The 15,221-nt window shown below is 41.7% G+C and overlaps 1 protein-coding gene across 1 annotated transcript in view; it reads left to right on the top strand.

Moving 5' to 3' along the window:
- The window catches only part of LOC115155631 (calpain-2 catalytic subunit), a 39,802-nt gene that overhangs the window by 1,072 nt on the left and 23,509 nt on the right, over nt 1-15,221 (top strand). Inside the window, exons 3-5 of the mRNA XM_029702440.1 lie at nt 5,858-5,927; nt 10,161-10,279; nt 10,727-10,860. Coding sequence (XP_029558300.1) covers nt 5,858-5,927; nt 10,161-10,279; nt 10,727-10,860 — 323 coding nt within the window. The remainder of the gene's footprint in view (nt 1-5,857; nt 5,928-10,160; nt 10,280-10,726; nt 10,861-15,221) is intronic.

Here is a 15,221-nt window from a genome sequence, read left to right as displayed (position 1 = left end):
AAAGGTATTATTATTGTGAAATGTATCAGTTTATCAGTGTGTAAATATATATATGTTTGTATATAATGTAAAGTATACCCAGTGTCAAATTTACAATTCATTGGAGATTTAAGCTTGTCACTACAAAACGTGCTGGGTAGAACCATATATGGTTTGTCCCCATAGCGGAACCATTTTTGGTGCTAGAACTCTCTAAGTAGGGCTCTTCATAGAACCCCCTGTACCTAGAACCTTATATGAACGGTTTGACCAAGAACTCTTTAACTTTGAAGGGTTCTTACTAGAACACTTTATGACTGGTTCCACCATCCTAATTAGCCTTTAAAATGTAATTCTTTATAACAATACATTTTGGTCTAGTTATACCCAAACAAAGTGGTGTTAGGAAACTCCTGGTTTACACATCAGGCCTGTAAATCACATTATGCTGGCTTGAGAAGTATTATGTAGTTCCTATTGGAATCTAGCTAGATCAAGGATATCCAACAATTAGAACTTTTAATCACTTGCAACCTGCATTCAGAACGATGGCCAGGTTAGCGAAGATCGATGTGTGAAAAGGTATGCTATTTATCTTTGTGTAGCATAAGATTTATCAACCAATCAATGTACATGCAAAAACGTAAATATTGAAACAATTCTGAAAATCGATCTGCAATAGAGCATGCTGGGAAACATGATAATGATGGGTGTGGTTTTGAGTGCTTGACTCAACACGGAGTAAAAATGACACAATCCGTCTCAACTCTGGTTATTAACAACAGCACAAAAAAACAACACTAAGGTTATTTTACACCACTGAGTGTTAATTTACCTCTTTACAGTGTTAATTTAATTCCTGAATTAACACTAGAAATGTCACGCTGAAAAACCAATGCTATGTAAAACTGGACAATTTGCTGTGTACCATATACAATACACTGCTGGTTCATACTCCCTTCTATTCTCCTACACTCTTCTCAATAACATTTTTCTCACAAAAAATACTACTTTGAAAGACAGAAATCATGGCAAAAAATATAAACTGTCAGTACTGTATATGCCAAATGATTAAGGAAATACCAGACACATGTACTGTACAATTATCCCCAGATACTGTTTAAAATTTTTTTTTTTTAAATTGATCAGATTCCTAAAACTCCCTATGTTAACGTTTAAATACTGAAGTAAACACTAACGGTCAGGCACTATTTAAAAGAAAGAAAAATAATACAATGAAAATGCTTTTTCAGAATCAAAAGGGTTCTATGTACAATCCTTCTTGCCTTCCAAACAATCACACAGAACCCTTTCTTTAAAAAATGTTTAATTAGGGGGAAAAGGTTTCTATCTAGAACTCTTCGCCTTTATAAATAGCTATTTCAGAACCATGTTTCCAAAAAAAGGGTTCTTCAGATGAAAACGGTTCCTGGTAGAACCATATTTTTTTGAAGAGTATGTAAAGAAGTACTGTCCCAGAGGAAAACGAGTGGTTATTGCTGTTGTACAGTGCTGACATGTCAACCCAAAGAGCTTTGTCAGTTACAGTAAACATGCACGGTCAACTTTTAAAAGGCACCTTGGTGCAGGAAATGAAATTTACACTGAATGCTGTCCTGGGGATATAACTGCCCAGGTGTAGAACAATGGAAACACTACACAATATATTATAATGGTAACCGGAGCTTTACAGACATGGGCGGTGGTCCGTTTGTTGACACTTCTTCTACTTTCTGGTTGACTGATCTCATCTTGATTGTGTGTTAGGGTTAGGATTTCAAATGACACACACAAAGACCACAGCATAGCCTCTCCTCTGAGTCTAAAGATTATTATCATTGTAATATTTTTTTTATTTGTTTTACCTTTATTTAACTAGGGCAAGTCAGTTCAGAATAAATTTGTATTTACAATGACGGCCTACCAAAAGGCAAAAGGCCTCCTGCAGGGATGGTGGCTGGGATTAAAAATAAAATTAAAATATAGGACAAAACACACATCATGACAAGAGAGACTCCACAACACTACATAAAGCGAGAGACCTAAGACAACAACATAGCAAGTCAGCAACACATGACAACACAGCATGGTAGCAACACAACATGACAACAACATGGCAGCAGCAACACAACATGGCAGCAACACAACATGGCAGCAGGACAACATGGTAGCAGCACAAAACATGATACATTATTAGGCAGAGAGAACATCACAAAGGGCAAGAAGGTAGAGACAGCAATACATCACACAAAGCAGCCACAACTGTTAGTAAGAGTGTCCATGATTGAGTCTTTGAATGAAGAGATGGAGATAAAACTGTCCAGTTTGAGTGTTTGTTGCAGCTCGTTCCAGTCGCTAGCTGCAGCGAACTGAAAAGAGGAGCGACCCACGGATGTGTGTGCTTTGGGGACCTTTAATAGAATGTGACTTTCATAATGTGTGTTGTATGTGGAGGATGAGGGTTGCAGTAGATATCTCAGATGGGGGGAGTGAGGCCTAAGAGGGTTTTATAAAGAAGCATCAACCAGTGGGTCTTGCGACGGGTTTACAGAGATGACCAGTTTACAGAGGAGTATAGAGTGCCGTGATGTGTTCTATATGGAGCATTGGTGGCAAATCCGATAGCCGAATGGTAAAGGACATCTAGCCGCTCGAGAGCACCCGTACCTGACGATCTGTCTCCGTAATCTAGCATGGGTAGGATGGTAATCTGAATCAGGGTTAGTTTGGCAGCTGTGGTGAAAGAGGAGCGATTACGATAGAAGAAACCAAGTCTAGATTTATCTTTAGCCTGCAGCTTTGATATGTGCTGAGAGAAGGACAGTGTACCGTCTAGCCATACTCCCAAGTACTTGTATGAGGTGACTTCCACAAGCTCTAAACCCTCAGAGGTAGTAATCACACCGGTGGGGAGAGGGGCATTCTTCTTCCCAAACCACATGACCTTTGTTTTGGAGGTGTTCAGAACAAGGTTAAGGACAGAGAAAGCTTGTTGGACACTAAGAAAGGGGAGGGGCCAGCTGAGTATAAGACTGTATAATTTGCATATAAATGGACGAGAGAGCTTCCTACTGCTTGAGCTATGCTGTTAATGTAAATTGAGAAGAGCATGGGGACTAGGCCTAGGATCGAGCCTTGGGGTACTCACTTGGTGACAGGCAGTGGCTGAGACAGCAGATGTTTTGACTTTATACACTGCACTCTTTGAGAGAGGTAGTTAGCAAACCAGTCCAAAGACCCCTCAGAGACACCAATACTCATTAGCCGGGCCACAAGAATGGAATGGTCTACCGTATCAAAAGCTTTGGCCAAGTCAATAAAAATAGCAGCACAACATTGCTTAGAATCAAGGGCAACAGTGACATCATTGAGGACCTTTAAGGTTGCAGTGACACATCCATAACCTGAGCGGGAAACCAGATTACGTACCTGAGAGAATACTATAGACGTCAACAAAGCCGGTCAGTTGATTATTGACACGTTTTTCCAACACTTTTGATAAACAGGGTAAAATAGAATCTAATAGATTAGATCAAAAGGGGATTTTGTCAACTCGTTGTTTACTCAGCTGACTGGACCAGAGAGTATTATCTGTCTGCTGCACTCTAAAAAAGCCAATTTAACCAATTTCTTAATCAGCATCATTCTGTGAGTTGAGTGGACTTCAAGAATTTGAGCTAATGTATTAAAGTTTGTTTAAAGCTTGTTGAGTCAATTTACAAATTCATGTTTGCCTTTGGAACGCAACACTGTATGATGGTTCAGCTATATGCCCAAATGTTGACTAAACTCCACATGGTTACCTTACAATTGTACGTTGAATCAATAAACTGAAATTTGAAGAAGCTTGTTGAGTAAAATTACAAATGTATATTTTCTCAAAACCAATCAAAACCATGCCCATTATTATCATATTTCCCAGCATGCTCTATTGCAGGTTGATTTTCAGAATGATTTGTTTCAACACCATGTACATTTACATTTACATTTTAGTCATTTAGCAGACGCTCTTATCCAGAGCGACTTACAGTAGTGAATGCATACATTTCATACATTTTATTTCTATCCATACTGTACATTGATTGGTTGATTAATCTTATGCTACACAAACATAAATAACAGCATTTTTTTCTTCTAAATTAATCACATTTTTGCACCCGTTCCTAAGATGACTGTTCCAGTTTATATGATTTAGGTAGACTAACTAATCACTCGGGAAGATCATGGCAGTCATTCTCAATGCATGTTGATTACAAGTTTCTTAAAAAGTACCTTGAAGAGTAAACTAAAAGAGATAAAAGTTCAAGTTGTCGGATATTCTAACTCTGGCTGGATTCTAATAAGAATTACACATCGCTTTGCAAGCCAGAATAATGTAACTTGTAGGCTTTATGTGGCCTGTAAACCAGGAGTTTCAGACCACTGTGTTAGGGTTAAACCAGGGTGTAACTAGGCCCTCAAAGAAAGACCTTTTGATGTATGTATTGTCTGTATAGAGAGGTCATTGTTGTGTTTTTGCCCCCATGGCTGACCAGGCAATTTCGAAGCTTCAATGATTCAATCTGCCTTTTTCCGCCTTGCAGAAAGCCTTTGTTGTGCTTAAATTAGTACTTAATCAAGGTAAAAACAAGTATATGTTATTTTATAAATCTCATAAAAATGTATCTGATGATTTATGCATACTTACATTGGATGGGGCCCTTATTGATCGTGTCCCTGATTTTATCATTTCTGGGCATCTGGATCGATGATAGACTTTCCGTCAAAACCATGTTGATGAGTTAGTTAAGAAGTTAACAATTAAAATGTGCTTATTTTATAGGAATAGGTCCTGCCTTTAGTTAAATAGTAGAAAAGAAATCATTCAGTCGACATTCATTCCGGTCTTCGACGATGGCGATATCATCTCTCTGAATGCGTCTGCCGCTGTATTGAAGTCTCTGGACACAGTTTATCACAGTGCGTTATCAATACACTCTGTATCAGTATTCCACACTTATAAAAGCCCTATTGCATAAACTACTGACCATATCTCACTTCTCTGTTAACTTTCAGAAATACAAGCTATCAGATATGATCTCAGGAATGACTAATTCTAGAAATCCTTTCTAGAGATCCTTTCTAGAGATCCCTTCTAGAGATCCCTTCGAGGTAAATCTGCCTTGAGCTATTTTGCACATGGCTTGTGGAATGGTCTATAGGGTTTTCTGAAATTGAGTGACTTGGTGCATCTGAAGCAGCCCAGATGGCTATGTGAGGACCTTCTTAAGAATTCGTTTCTTTTTCATGATTCTATGATTGATCTTGTGTTTTTTTGTTTTTTTTGGGGGGGGGGGGGTTGTGTTTTTTCGCTTGCTTATATATTTGAATGTGAACTATATATTTGAACTAGACCCATGTCTTCCCAAATGTCTTCTAACTTGCCCCAGATCGTTGCTGTAAATGAGAATGTATTCTCAGTCAACTCACCCTGGTTAAATAAAGAAAACGTAAAAAAATATATATTATTCATAAATAGTTTAATTTCACGCTGGGGAAATATGCAAATAAGGTAGAATCAATTCTCAAGTTGAATTGTTTGTTCACACTAAAATTCTAAATTGAGTGAACATACAATTGCACTTAAAGATGCATGTTGGTTCAGCTACAGTATATGCCCAAATGTTAAGTAAACTCACATTCCTATTGCAGCTGGTTACAAATAGATTCCTCTGTCTGTTCTCTCTCATGTGATTGCTGTAGGATTTGACAAGCAACTTATCATACGACAATGCTTCTCAATCATGTACAGTGTTCACTTATATGAATTAATAAATGAATCAATTAATTACTGTGTAAACAAAGGTATTCTTCTGTCTCTCACATGTGACCGCTGTAGGAGTTGTGCTCAAACCCGAAATTCATTGACGACGGAGCCACCAGGACTGATATCTGCCAAGGAGATCTGGGTAAGCATATTTCACAAAGAGAAGGGGTGTTGCTGTAAATACTGCTAATCCCAAGATCCTCCTTCCACTAATTCTGGCTTTGTGTCCACCAACAGACAGTGAAGGAGACTACATATGTATGTTTGTCTACAGATATATTGTAGAAGAGTATAATCTGTCTACAGATGTATTAAACATAGGTTTAATGTATATTATTGTATTATTAGTATTTATTATTATTATTATTATTGTATATTTGTTCTGTGATGTATTACAGTTTTTCTTTTCAATCGCTTTGGTGCCGTTTTCACAAGTATGTGGTGCAATTTTCACAATTACATTTTCTTAGTACAAAACTCAAAACAGATCATCAAAAAAGCAAATGTTCAATTGACTAAGTGCAACACACAAAATCACACAGTCACTTTTACACAAAAATTAATCAGTGTTTCATCTAGAAACACGTTTCACATTGCAATACATATAAAGGAAGGAGATGGCTACCGTTTAACAGGCTCCTAACAATTGTGCTATTTTGTGTGTTTTTTTTATTTTTTCGTGTTGTTTGTAACTTATTTTGTACATAGTGTTTCTGCCACCGTCTCTAATGACCGAAAAGAGCTTCTGGATATCAGAGCAGCGATTACTCACCTCGAACTGGACAAAAAAAAATTCTTTAATGAGTCGGACGCGAAGGATTTACTCAAGATACCCGACCAGGCCCAAATCCCCGTCATTCGCATGAAGAGAAGACGCCGTTACAGAGGACACAGGTCAGGGTGCCTTGTGAGAATTTGTCGGAGAGTGGGTAACTCGCCTCTACCATCCGTCCTTTTGGCCAATGTGCAATCATTTGAGACTAAATTGTATGAGTTCCGTTCAAGACTATCCTACCAACGGGACATTAAAAACTGTAATATCTTATGTTTCACCGAGTCGTGGCTGAACAACAACATGGATAACCTACAGCTGGCTGGGTTTATGGGGGCGTCGGCGAGATTGAACAGCTGCCTCCGCTAAGACAAGGGGTGGAGGTCTGTGTCTATTTATCAATAACAGCTGGTGCACCAAATCTAATATTAAGGAAGTCTGGAGGTTTTTCTCGCCTGATGTAGAGTATCTCATGATAAGCTGTAGACCACACTATTTACCAAGAGAGTATTCATAGTTTTTTTCCCGTAGCTGTCTATTTACCACCACAAACCGATGCTGGCACTAAGACCACACTCAACGAGCTGTATAAAACTATAAGCAAACAAGAAAATGCTCATCCAGAGGTGGCGCTCCTAGTAGCTGGGGACTTTAATGCAGGGAAACTTAAATATGTTTTACCTAATTTCTACCAACATGTTAAATGTGCAACAAGAGGAATAAAAACTCTAGACCACCTTTACTCCACACACAGAGATGGGTACAAAGATCTCCCTCGCCCTCCATTTGGCAAATCTGACCGTAATTCTATCATCCTGATTCCTGCTTACAAGCTAAAACTAAAGCAGGAAGTACCAGTGACTCGTTCAATATGGAAGTGGTCAGATGACGCAGATGCTAAGCTACAGGACTGTTTTGCTAGCACAGACTGGAATATGTTTTGGGACTCATCTGATGGCATTGAGGAGTACACCACATCAGTCACTGGCTTCATCAGTAAGTGCATCGATGACGTCGTCACCACAGTGACCGTACGTACCCCAACCAGAAGCCATGGATTACAGGCAACATCTGCATTGAGCTAAAGGGTAGAGCTGCGGCTTTTAAGGAGCGGGACTCTAAGCCGGACGCTTATAGCAAATCTCGCTATGCCCTCAGACGAACCATCATATAGGCAAAGCGTAAATACAGGACTAAGATGGAATCCTACTACACCAGCTCCGACACTCGTCGGATGTGGCAGGGCTTGCAAACTACAAAGGGAAGCCCAGCCGCGAGCTGCCCAGTATCCCAAGACTACCAGACAAGCTAAATAACTTCAATGTGTGCTTTGAGGAAAGCAACATTGAAGCATGCATGATCACGCTCGCCATAGCCGATGTGAGCAAGACCTTTAAACAGGTTAACATTCACAAAGCCGCCAGATGGATTACCAGGACGTGTGCTCCGATCATGCGCTAACCAACTGGCAACTGTCTTCACTGACATTTTCAACCTGTCCCTGGCCGAGTCTGTAATACCTACATGTTTCAAGCAGACCACCATAGTTACCAAGGTAACCTGCCTAAATGACTACCGACACGTAGCACTCACGCCTGTAGCCATGAAATGCTTTGAAAGGCTGGTCATGGGTCACATCAACACCATTATCCCAGAAACCCTAGACACACTCTAATTTGCATACTGTCCCAACAGATCCACAGATGATGCAATCTCTATTGCACTCCACACTGCCCTTTCCCACCTGGACAATAACAACACCTACATGAAAATGCTGTTCAATGACTACAGCTCAGCATTCAACACCATAGTGCCCTTAAAGTTCATCACTAAGCTAAGGATCCTTTGACTAAACATCTCCCACTGCAACTGGATCCTGGACTTCCTGATGGACCACCACCAGGTGGTAAGGGTAGGCAACAACACACCCTGATCCTCAACACAGGGTTCCCTCAGGGGTGCGTGCTTAGTCCCCTCCTGCACTCCCTGCTCACTCGTGACTGCACGGCCAGGCACGACTCCACCACCATCATTAAGTTTGCCGACGACACAACGGTGGTAGGCCTGATCACCGACAATGATGAGACAGCCTATAGGGAGAGGGTCAGAGACCTGACCGTGTGGTGCCAGGACAACAACCTCTCCGCGACCAAGTCAAAGGAGATGATTGTGGACTACAGGAAAAGGACGGCTAAGCACGCCTCCATTCCCATCGACGGGGCTGTAGTGGAGCCAGCTGAGAGCTTCAAGTTCATCACCAAACACTCACGGTCCAAAAACCCAAAGACAGTCTTGAAGAGGGCACAACAATACCCATTCCTCCTTAGGAGAGGAGGCATGGGTCCTCAGATCCTCAAAAAGTTCTACAGCTGCAGCATCGGGAGCATCCTGACTGGTTGCATCACTGCCTGGTATGGCAACTGTTCGGCCAAGGTGCTACAGAGAGTAGTGCGTACAGCCCAGTACATAACTGGGGCCAAGCTTCCTGCCATCCAGGACCTTTATACCAGGCGGTGTCAGAGGAAGGCTAGTCATAGACTGTTCTCTCTTCTACCGCACGGCAAGTGGTAACGCAGTGCCAAGTCTAGGTCCAAAAGGCTACTGAACAGCTTCTACCCCCAAGCCATAAGACTGCTGAACATCTAATCAAATGGCTACCCGGACTATTTACATTGACCCCTCCGCCTCCCCCTTTTTTTTGTTGCTGCTACTCTCTGTTATTATCTATGCATTGTCACTTTATCCCCACCTGCATGCACGTATTACCACAATTACCTGGACTAACCTGTACCACTGCACATTGACTCGGTACCGGTACCCCCTGTATATAGCCTCATTAACTATTACATTAACTATTACAGTACCCCTATGTTGTAAATATATCTGAGCAATGCATGTTTGTTTTCCATCAAGGATTGTGAAAGATGTCTTCAATGATCAACCCTTTGAGTATGGTTGAGTATGGTTCCCAATCAGAGACAACAATAGGCAGCTGCCTCTGATTGGAAACCATACCTGGCCAAAACGTAGAAATATAAACCATAGAATGCCCACCCCACACCCTGACCTAACAACATAGAGAAATAAACTGTCTCTCTCAAGTCAGGGCGTGACAGGTTGTTAAAACAACTCAATTGAGAAGATATCATCATGTAGTGTTTTGGTGATTAAATCAATGTTCTCATGATATTTCACAGTAAACTTATATTTTGGATCAAGGATTGTGTGGTGAAGAAAACACAATTAATACACAATAAAATAGTCTTGAATATGAGACCTGCTGCGTTACAAGTGCCGTCAGTTTCGAGTTGTGTACTTAGAGTGTAAAAACTTCACCACATACTTTAAGAAAATAGCACCAAAGAGATAAAAAAAACCTGTTGTATTTACTCTCCTGTGTGGGGTTCCCTCCCTGTTTTGTCAATATCGCTAAGATGTTTCCACTGTTACAGGTTTGTAACTGTGACAAAACAGGATGTTTGTTGTATGCGGTAATCTGGCAGAACCAGACGAGTGTGTCTCTGAATATTGCATACAGTATTAAAAGTCTGGCACACGTATAATATATATATATATATATATATATATGTGTGTGTATTACAGGTGACTGTTGGCTGCTGGCTGCTATTGCATCACTGACCCTGGATGAGAGCGTGCTGGCTAGGGTCGTTCCTCCTGAACAGAGCTTCACTGACCGCTACGCTGGCATCTTTCACTTCCAGGTCAGGGGTCAGGGCACAGGGGTCAGGGGTTAGGTGTCAGTGGTTAGGGGTCAAGGGTTATAACATGTAGTTATTCCCAATCCTCAACACTCTCCATTCATTGACATTTACATATTGTTAATTTAGCAGACACTCGTATCCTGGGGCAACTTGCATTCAACTAAGGTAGATTAATCAGTCACATATAGTATGTCAGTCATTGCTAGTGTGAGAAAGACAAGTACAAGTCAGATGTTTTTCCAAGATCCTTAGTGACATTTTTCTTTATTTTTCTGTCATAGGGGGCTTGTTTTACGCCTACTTTACACCTGTGGAAGTTAAATTGTTTCTAGGATTAGAGATGGTTATAGTGTCTCGCATGTTTCCCCATGTTCTGCCATGTGATTCACTCTCTTTATGACATGTTGAGACATTCTATGGAATGTTGTCTGTTGTGGTCCTCTTCAGTTCTGGCAGTTTGGTGAGTGGGTGGACGTGGTGATTGATGACCGGCTGCCCACTAGAGATGGAAAGCTGCTGTTTGTTCACTCAGCCGAGGGCTCTGAGTTCTGGAGCGCCCTGCTGGAGAAGGCCTACGCCAAGTAAGATACAGCACCGTAATACATACATGGTTTATGCTAAGATACAGCACCATAATACACACATGGTTTTTGCTAAGATACTACACCGTAATACATACATGGTTTATGCTAAGATACAGCACCATAATACATACATGGTTTATGCTAAGATACAGCACCGTAATACATACATGGTTTATGCTAAGATACAGCACCGTAATACATACATGGTTTATGCTAAGATACAGCACCATAATACATACATGGTTTATGCTAAGATACAGCACCGTAATACATACATGGTTTATGCTAAGATACAGCACCATAATACATACATGGTTTATGCTAAGATACAGCACCGTAATACATACATGGTTTATGCTAAGATACAGCACCGTAATACATACATGGTTTATGCAAAGATACAGCACCAGGGGCGGCAGGTAGCCTAGTGGTTAGCGCGTTGGACTAGTAACCAAAAGGTTACAAGATTGAATCCCTGAGCTGACAAAGTCTGTCGTTCTGCCCCTGAACAAGGCAGTTCCTAGACCGTCATTGAAAATAAGAATTTGAAAATAAGAACATAAGAATCTTATTTCTTAACTGACTTGCCTAGTTAAATAAAGGTAAAAAATTATACATACATGGTTTATGCTAAGATACAGCACCTTAATACATACATGGTTTATGCTAAGATACAGCACCGTAATACATACATGGTTTATGCAAAGATACAGCACCAGGGGCGGCAGGTAGCCTAGTGGTTAGCGCGTTGGACTAGTAACCAAAAGGTTACAAGATCGAATCCCTGAGCTGACAAGGTCTGTCGTTCTGCCCCTGAACAAGGCAGTTCCTAGACCGTCATTGAAAATAAAAATTTGAAAATAAGAATCTTATTTCTTAACTGACTTGCCTAGTTAAATAAAGGTAAAAAATTATACATACATGGTTTATGCTAAGATACAGCACCATAATACATACATGGTTTATGCTAAGATACAGCACTGTAATACATACAGTACATGGTTTATGCTAAGATACAGCGCCATAATACATACAGTACGTGGTTTATGTTAAGTGTCATTATAACAACATATTTTATGCCATATACATACAGTACTGTTAGCTTGTTAGCATCAGCCTGCTAACTGTCTGAATCGCTGTGTCCCCAGTCAGCCCAACCACTCACTGGACCCATATGTTCACTTGGCTACGCATGCCTCTCTCTAATATCAATATGCCTCATCCATTACTGTCCTGGTTAGTGATTACTTGTCAGGGATTTCGTCGTCGTCAGACGATATGGCGAAATCATCGTCGGAAAAGGAGGACCAATATGCAGCAGAATTATGAATGTTCATCTTGAAGTTTATGAACTCAAAAAGTGAACACAAAATAATAAACAATGTACTCACGATCTACTAGACAGTCCTGTTAGGCTCACACACGCTAAACAAGAAACAACCTCCCACAAATGACAAACAAACGCACCATAATATATGGGACTCTCAATCAAAGGCAAAGAGAAAACACCTGCCTTCAATTGAGAGTCCCAACCCCAATTAATCAACCATAGAAACACACTCACTAGACTCCACATAGAAATACATAAACATAGACCATAAATCAAAAACCCAGAAATACTAAATCAAACGCCCTTCTACCAAAACACCACCCCGAACCACATAAAACAAATACCCTCTGCCACGTCCTGACCAAACTACAATGACAATTAACCCTTATACTGGCCAGGACGTGACATTACTGTCTTATTTCACTGTAGAGCCTGAAATCTCCATCGCTAACTATAACATTTTCTGCCAAGATAGAACTGCCAAAGGGGGCAGTGTTGCAATCTACTGCAAAGATAGCCTGCAGAGCTCTGTACTACTATCCAAGTCTGTACCCAAACAATTCGAGCTTCTACTTTTAAAAATTCACCTTTCCAGAAACAAGTGTCTCACTGTTGCCGCTTGCTATAGACCTCCCTCTGCCCCCAGCTGTGCCCTCGATACCATATGTGAATTGATTGCCCCCATTTATCTTCTGAGCTCGTGCTACTAGGTGACCTAAACTGGGACATGCTTAACACCCCGGCCATCCTACAATCTAAGCTTGATGCCCTCAATCTCGCACAAATTATCAATGAACCAACCAGGTACAACCCCAAATCTGTAAACACGGGGACCCTCATAGATGTCATCCTAACTAACTCACCCTCCAAATACAACTCTGCTGTTTTCAATCAAGATCTCAGCGATCACTGCCTCATTGCCTGCATCCGCATTGGGTCTGCGACCAAGCTACCACCCCTCATCACTGTCAAACGCTCCCTAAAACACTTCTGCGAGCAGGCCTTTCTAATCGACCTGGCTGGGGTATCCTGGAATGACATTGACCTCATCCCGTCAGTAGATGATGCCTGGCTATTCTTTAAAAGTGCCTTTCTCACCATCTTAAATAAGCATGCCCCACTCAAAAAATGTAGAACTAGGAATAGATATAGTCCTTGGTTCACTCCAGACCTGTCTACCCTTGACCAGCACAAAAACATCCTGTGGCGTTCTGCAGTAGCATCGAATAGCCCCCGTGATATGCAACTTTTCAGGGAAGTTAGGAACAAATATACACAAGCAGTTAAAAAAGCTAAGGCTAGCTTTTTCAAACAGAAATGTGCATCCTGTAGTACTAACTCAAAAAAGTTCTGGGACACTGTAAAGTCCATGGAGAATAAGAGCACCTCCTCCCAGCTGCCCACTGCTCTGAGGCTAGGAAACACTGTTACCACCGATAAATCCACTATAATTGAGAATTTCAATAAGCATTTTTCTACGGCTGGCCATGCTTTCCACCTGGCTACCCCTAACCCGGTCAACTGCCCGGCACCCTCCACAGCAACCCGCCAATAACCCCACCATTTATCCTTCACCCAAAACCAGATAGCTGATGTTCTGATAGAGCTGCAAAATCTGGACCCTACAAATCAGCCGGGCTAGACAACCTGGACCCTCTCTTTCTAAAATTATATTACGAAATTGTTGCAACCCCTATTACTAGCCTGTTCAACCTCTCTTTCGTATCGTCTGAGATTCCCAAAGATTGGAAAGCTGCCGCGGTCATCCCCCTCTTCAAAGGGGGTGACACTCTAGACCCAAACTGCTACAGACCTATATCTATCCTACCCTGTCTTTCTAAAGTCTTCGAAAGCCAAGTTAACAAACAGATTACCGACCATTTCGAATCCCACCGTACCTTCTCTGCTATGCAATCTGGTTTCAGAGCTGGTCATGGGTGCACCTCAGCCACGCTCAAGGTCCTAAACGACATCATAACCGCCATCGATAAGAGACATTACTGTGCAGCCGTATTCATCGACCTGGCCAAGGCTTTCGACTCACCACATTCTTATTGGCAGACTCGACAGCCTTGGTTTCTCAAATGATTGCCTCGCCTGGTTTACCAACTACTTCTCTGATAGAGTTCAGTGTGTCAAATCGGAGGGCCTGTTGTCTCGACCTCTGGCAGTCTCTATGGCTGTGCCACAGGGTTCAATTCTCGGGCCGACTCTTTTCTCTGTATACATCAATGATGTTGCTCTTGCTGCTGGTGATTCTCTGATCCACCTCTATGCAGACGACACCATTCTGTATACTTCTGGCCCCTCTGTGGACACTGTGTTAACTAACCTCCAGACGAGCTTCAATGCCATACAACTCTCCTTCCGTGGCCTCCAACTGCTCATAAATGCAAGTAAAACTAAATGCATGCTATTCAATCGATCACTGCCCGCACCTGCTCGCCCGTCCAGCATCACTACTCTGGACGGCTCTGACTTAGAATACGTGGACAACTACAAATACCTGAGTGTCTGGTTAGACTGTAAACTCTCCTTCCAGACTCACATTAAGCATTTCCAATCCAAAATTAAATCTAGAATCAGCTTCCTATATCGCAACAAGGCATCCTTCACTCATGCTGCCAAACATACCCTCGTAAAACTGACCATCCTACCGATCCTCGACTTCGGTGATGTCATCTATAAAATAGCCTCCAACACTCTACTCAACAAACTGGATGCAGTCTATCACAGTGCCATCCGTTTTGTCACCAAAGCCCCATACACTACCCACCATTGCGACCTGTACGCTCTCGTTGGTTGGTCCTCGCTTCATACTCGTCGCCAAACCCACTGGCTAGAAGTTATCTACAAGTCTCTGCTAGGTAAAGCCCCGCCTTATCTCAGCTCACTGGTCACCATAGCAGCACCCACCCGTAGCACGCGCTCCAGCAGGTATATCTCACTGGTCACCCCCAAAGCCAATTCCTCTTTTGGTCGTCTTTCCTTCCAGTTCTCTGCTGCCAATGACTGGAACGAACTGCAA

Source organism: Salmo trutta, chromosome 2 (assembly GCF_901001165.1).
Source record: "Salmo trutta chromosome 2, fSalTru1.1, whole genome shotgun sequence".
NCBI classification, from domain to species: Eukaryota; Metazoa; Chordata; class Actinopteri; order Salmoniformes; family Salmonidae; genus Salmo; species Salmo trutta.
This window is presented reverse-complemented; position numbering and strand designations above follow the sequence as displayed.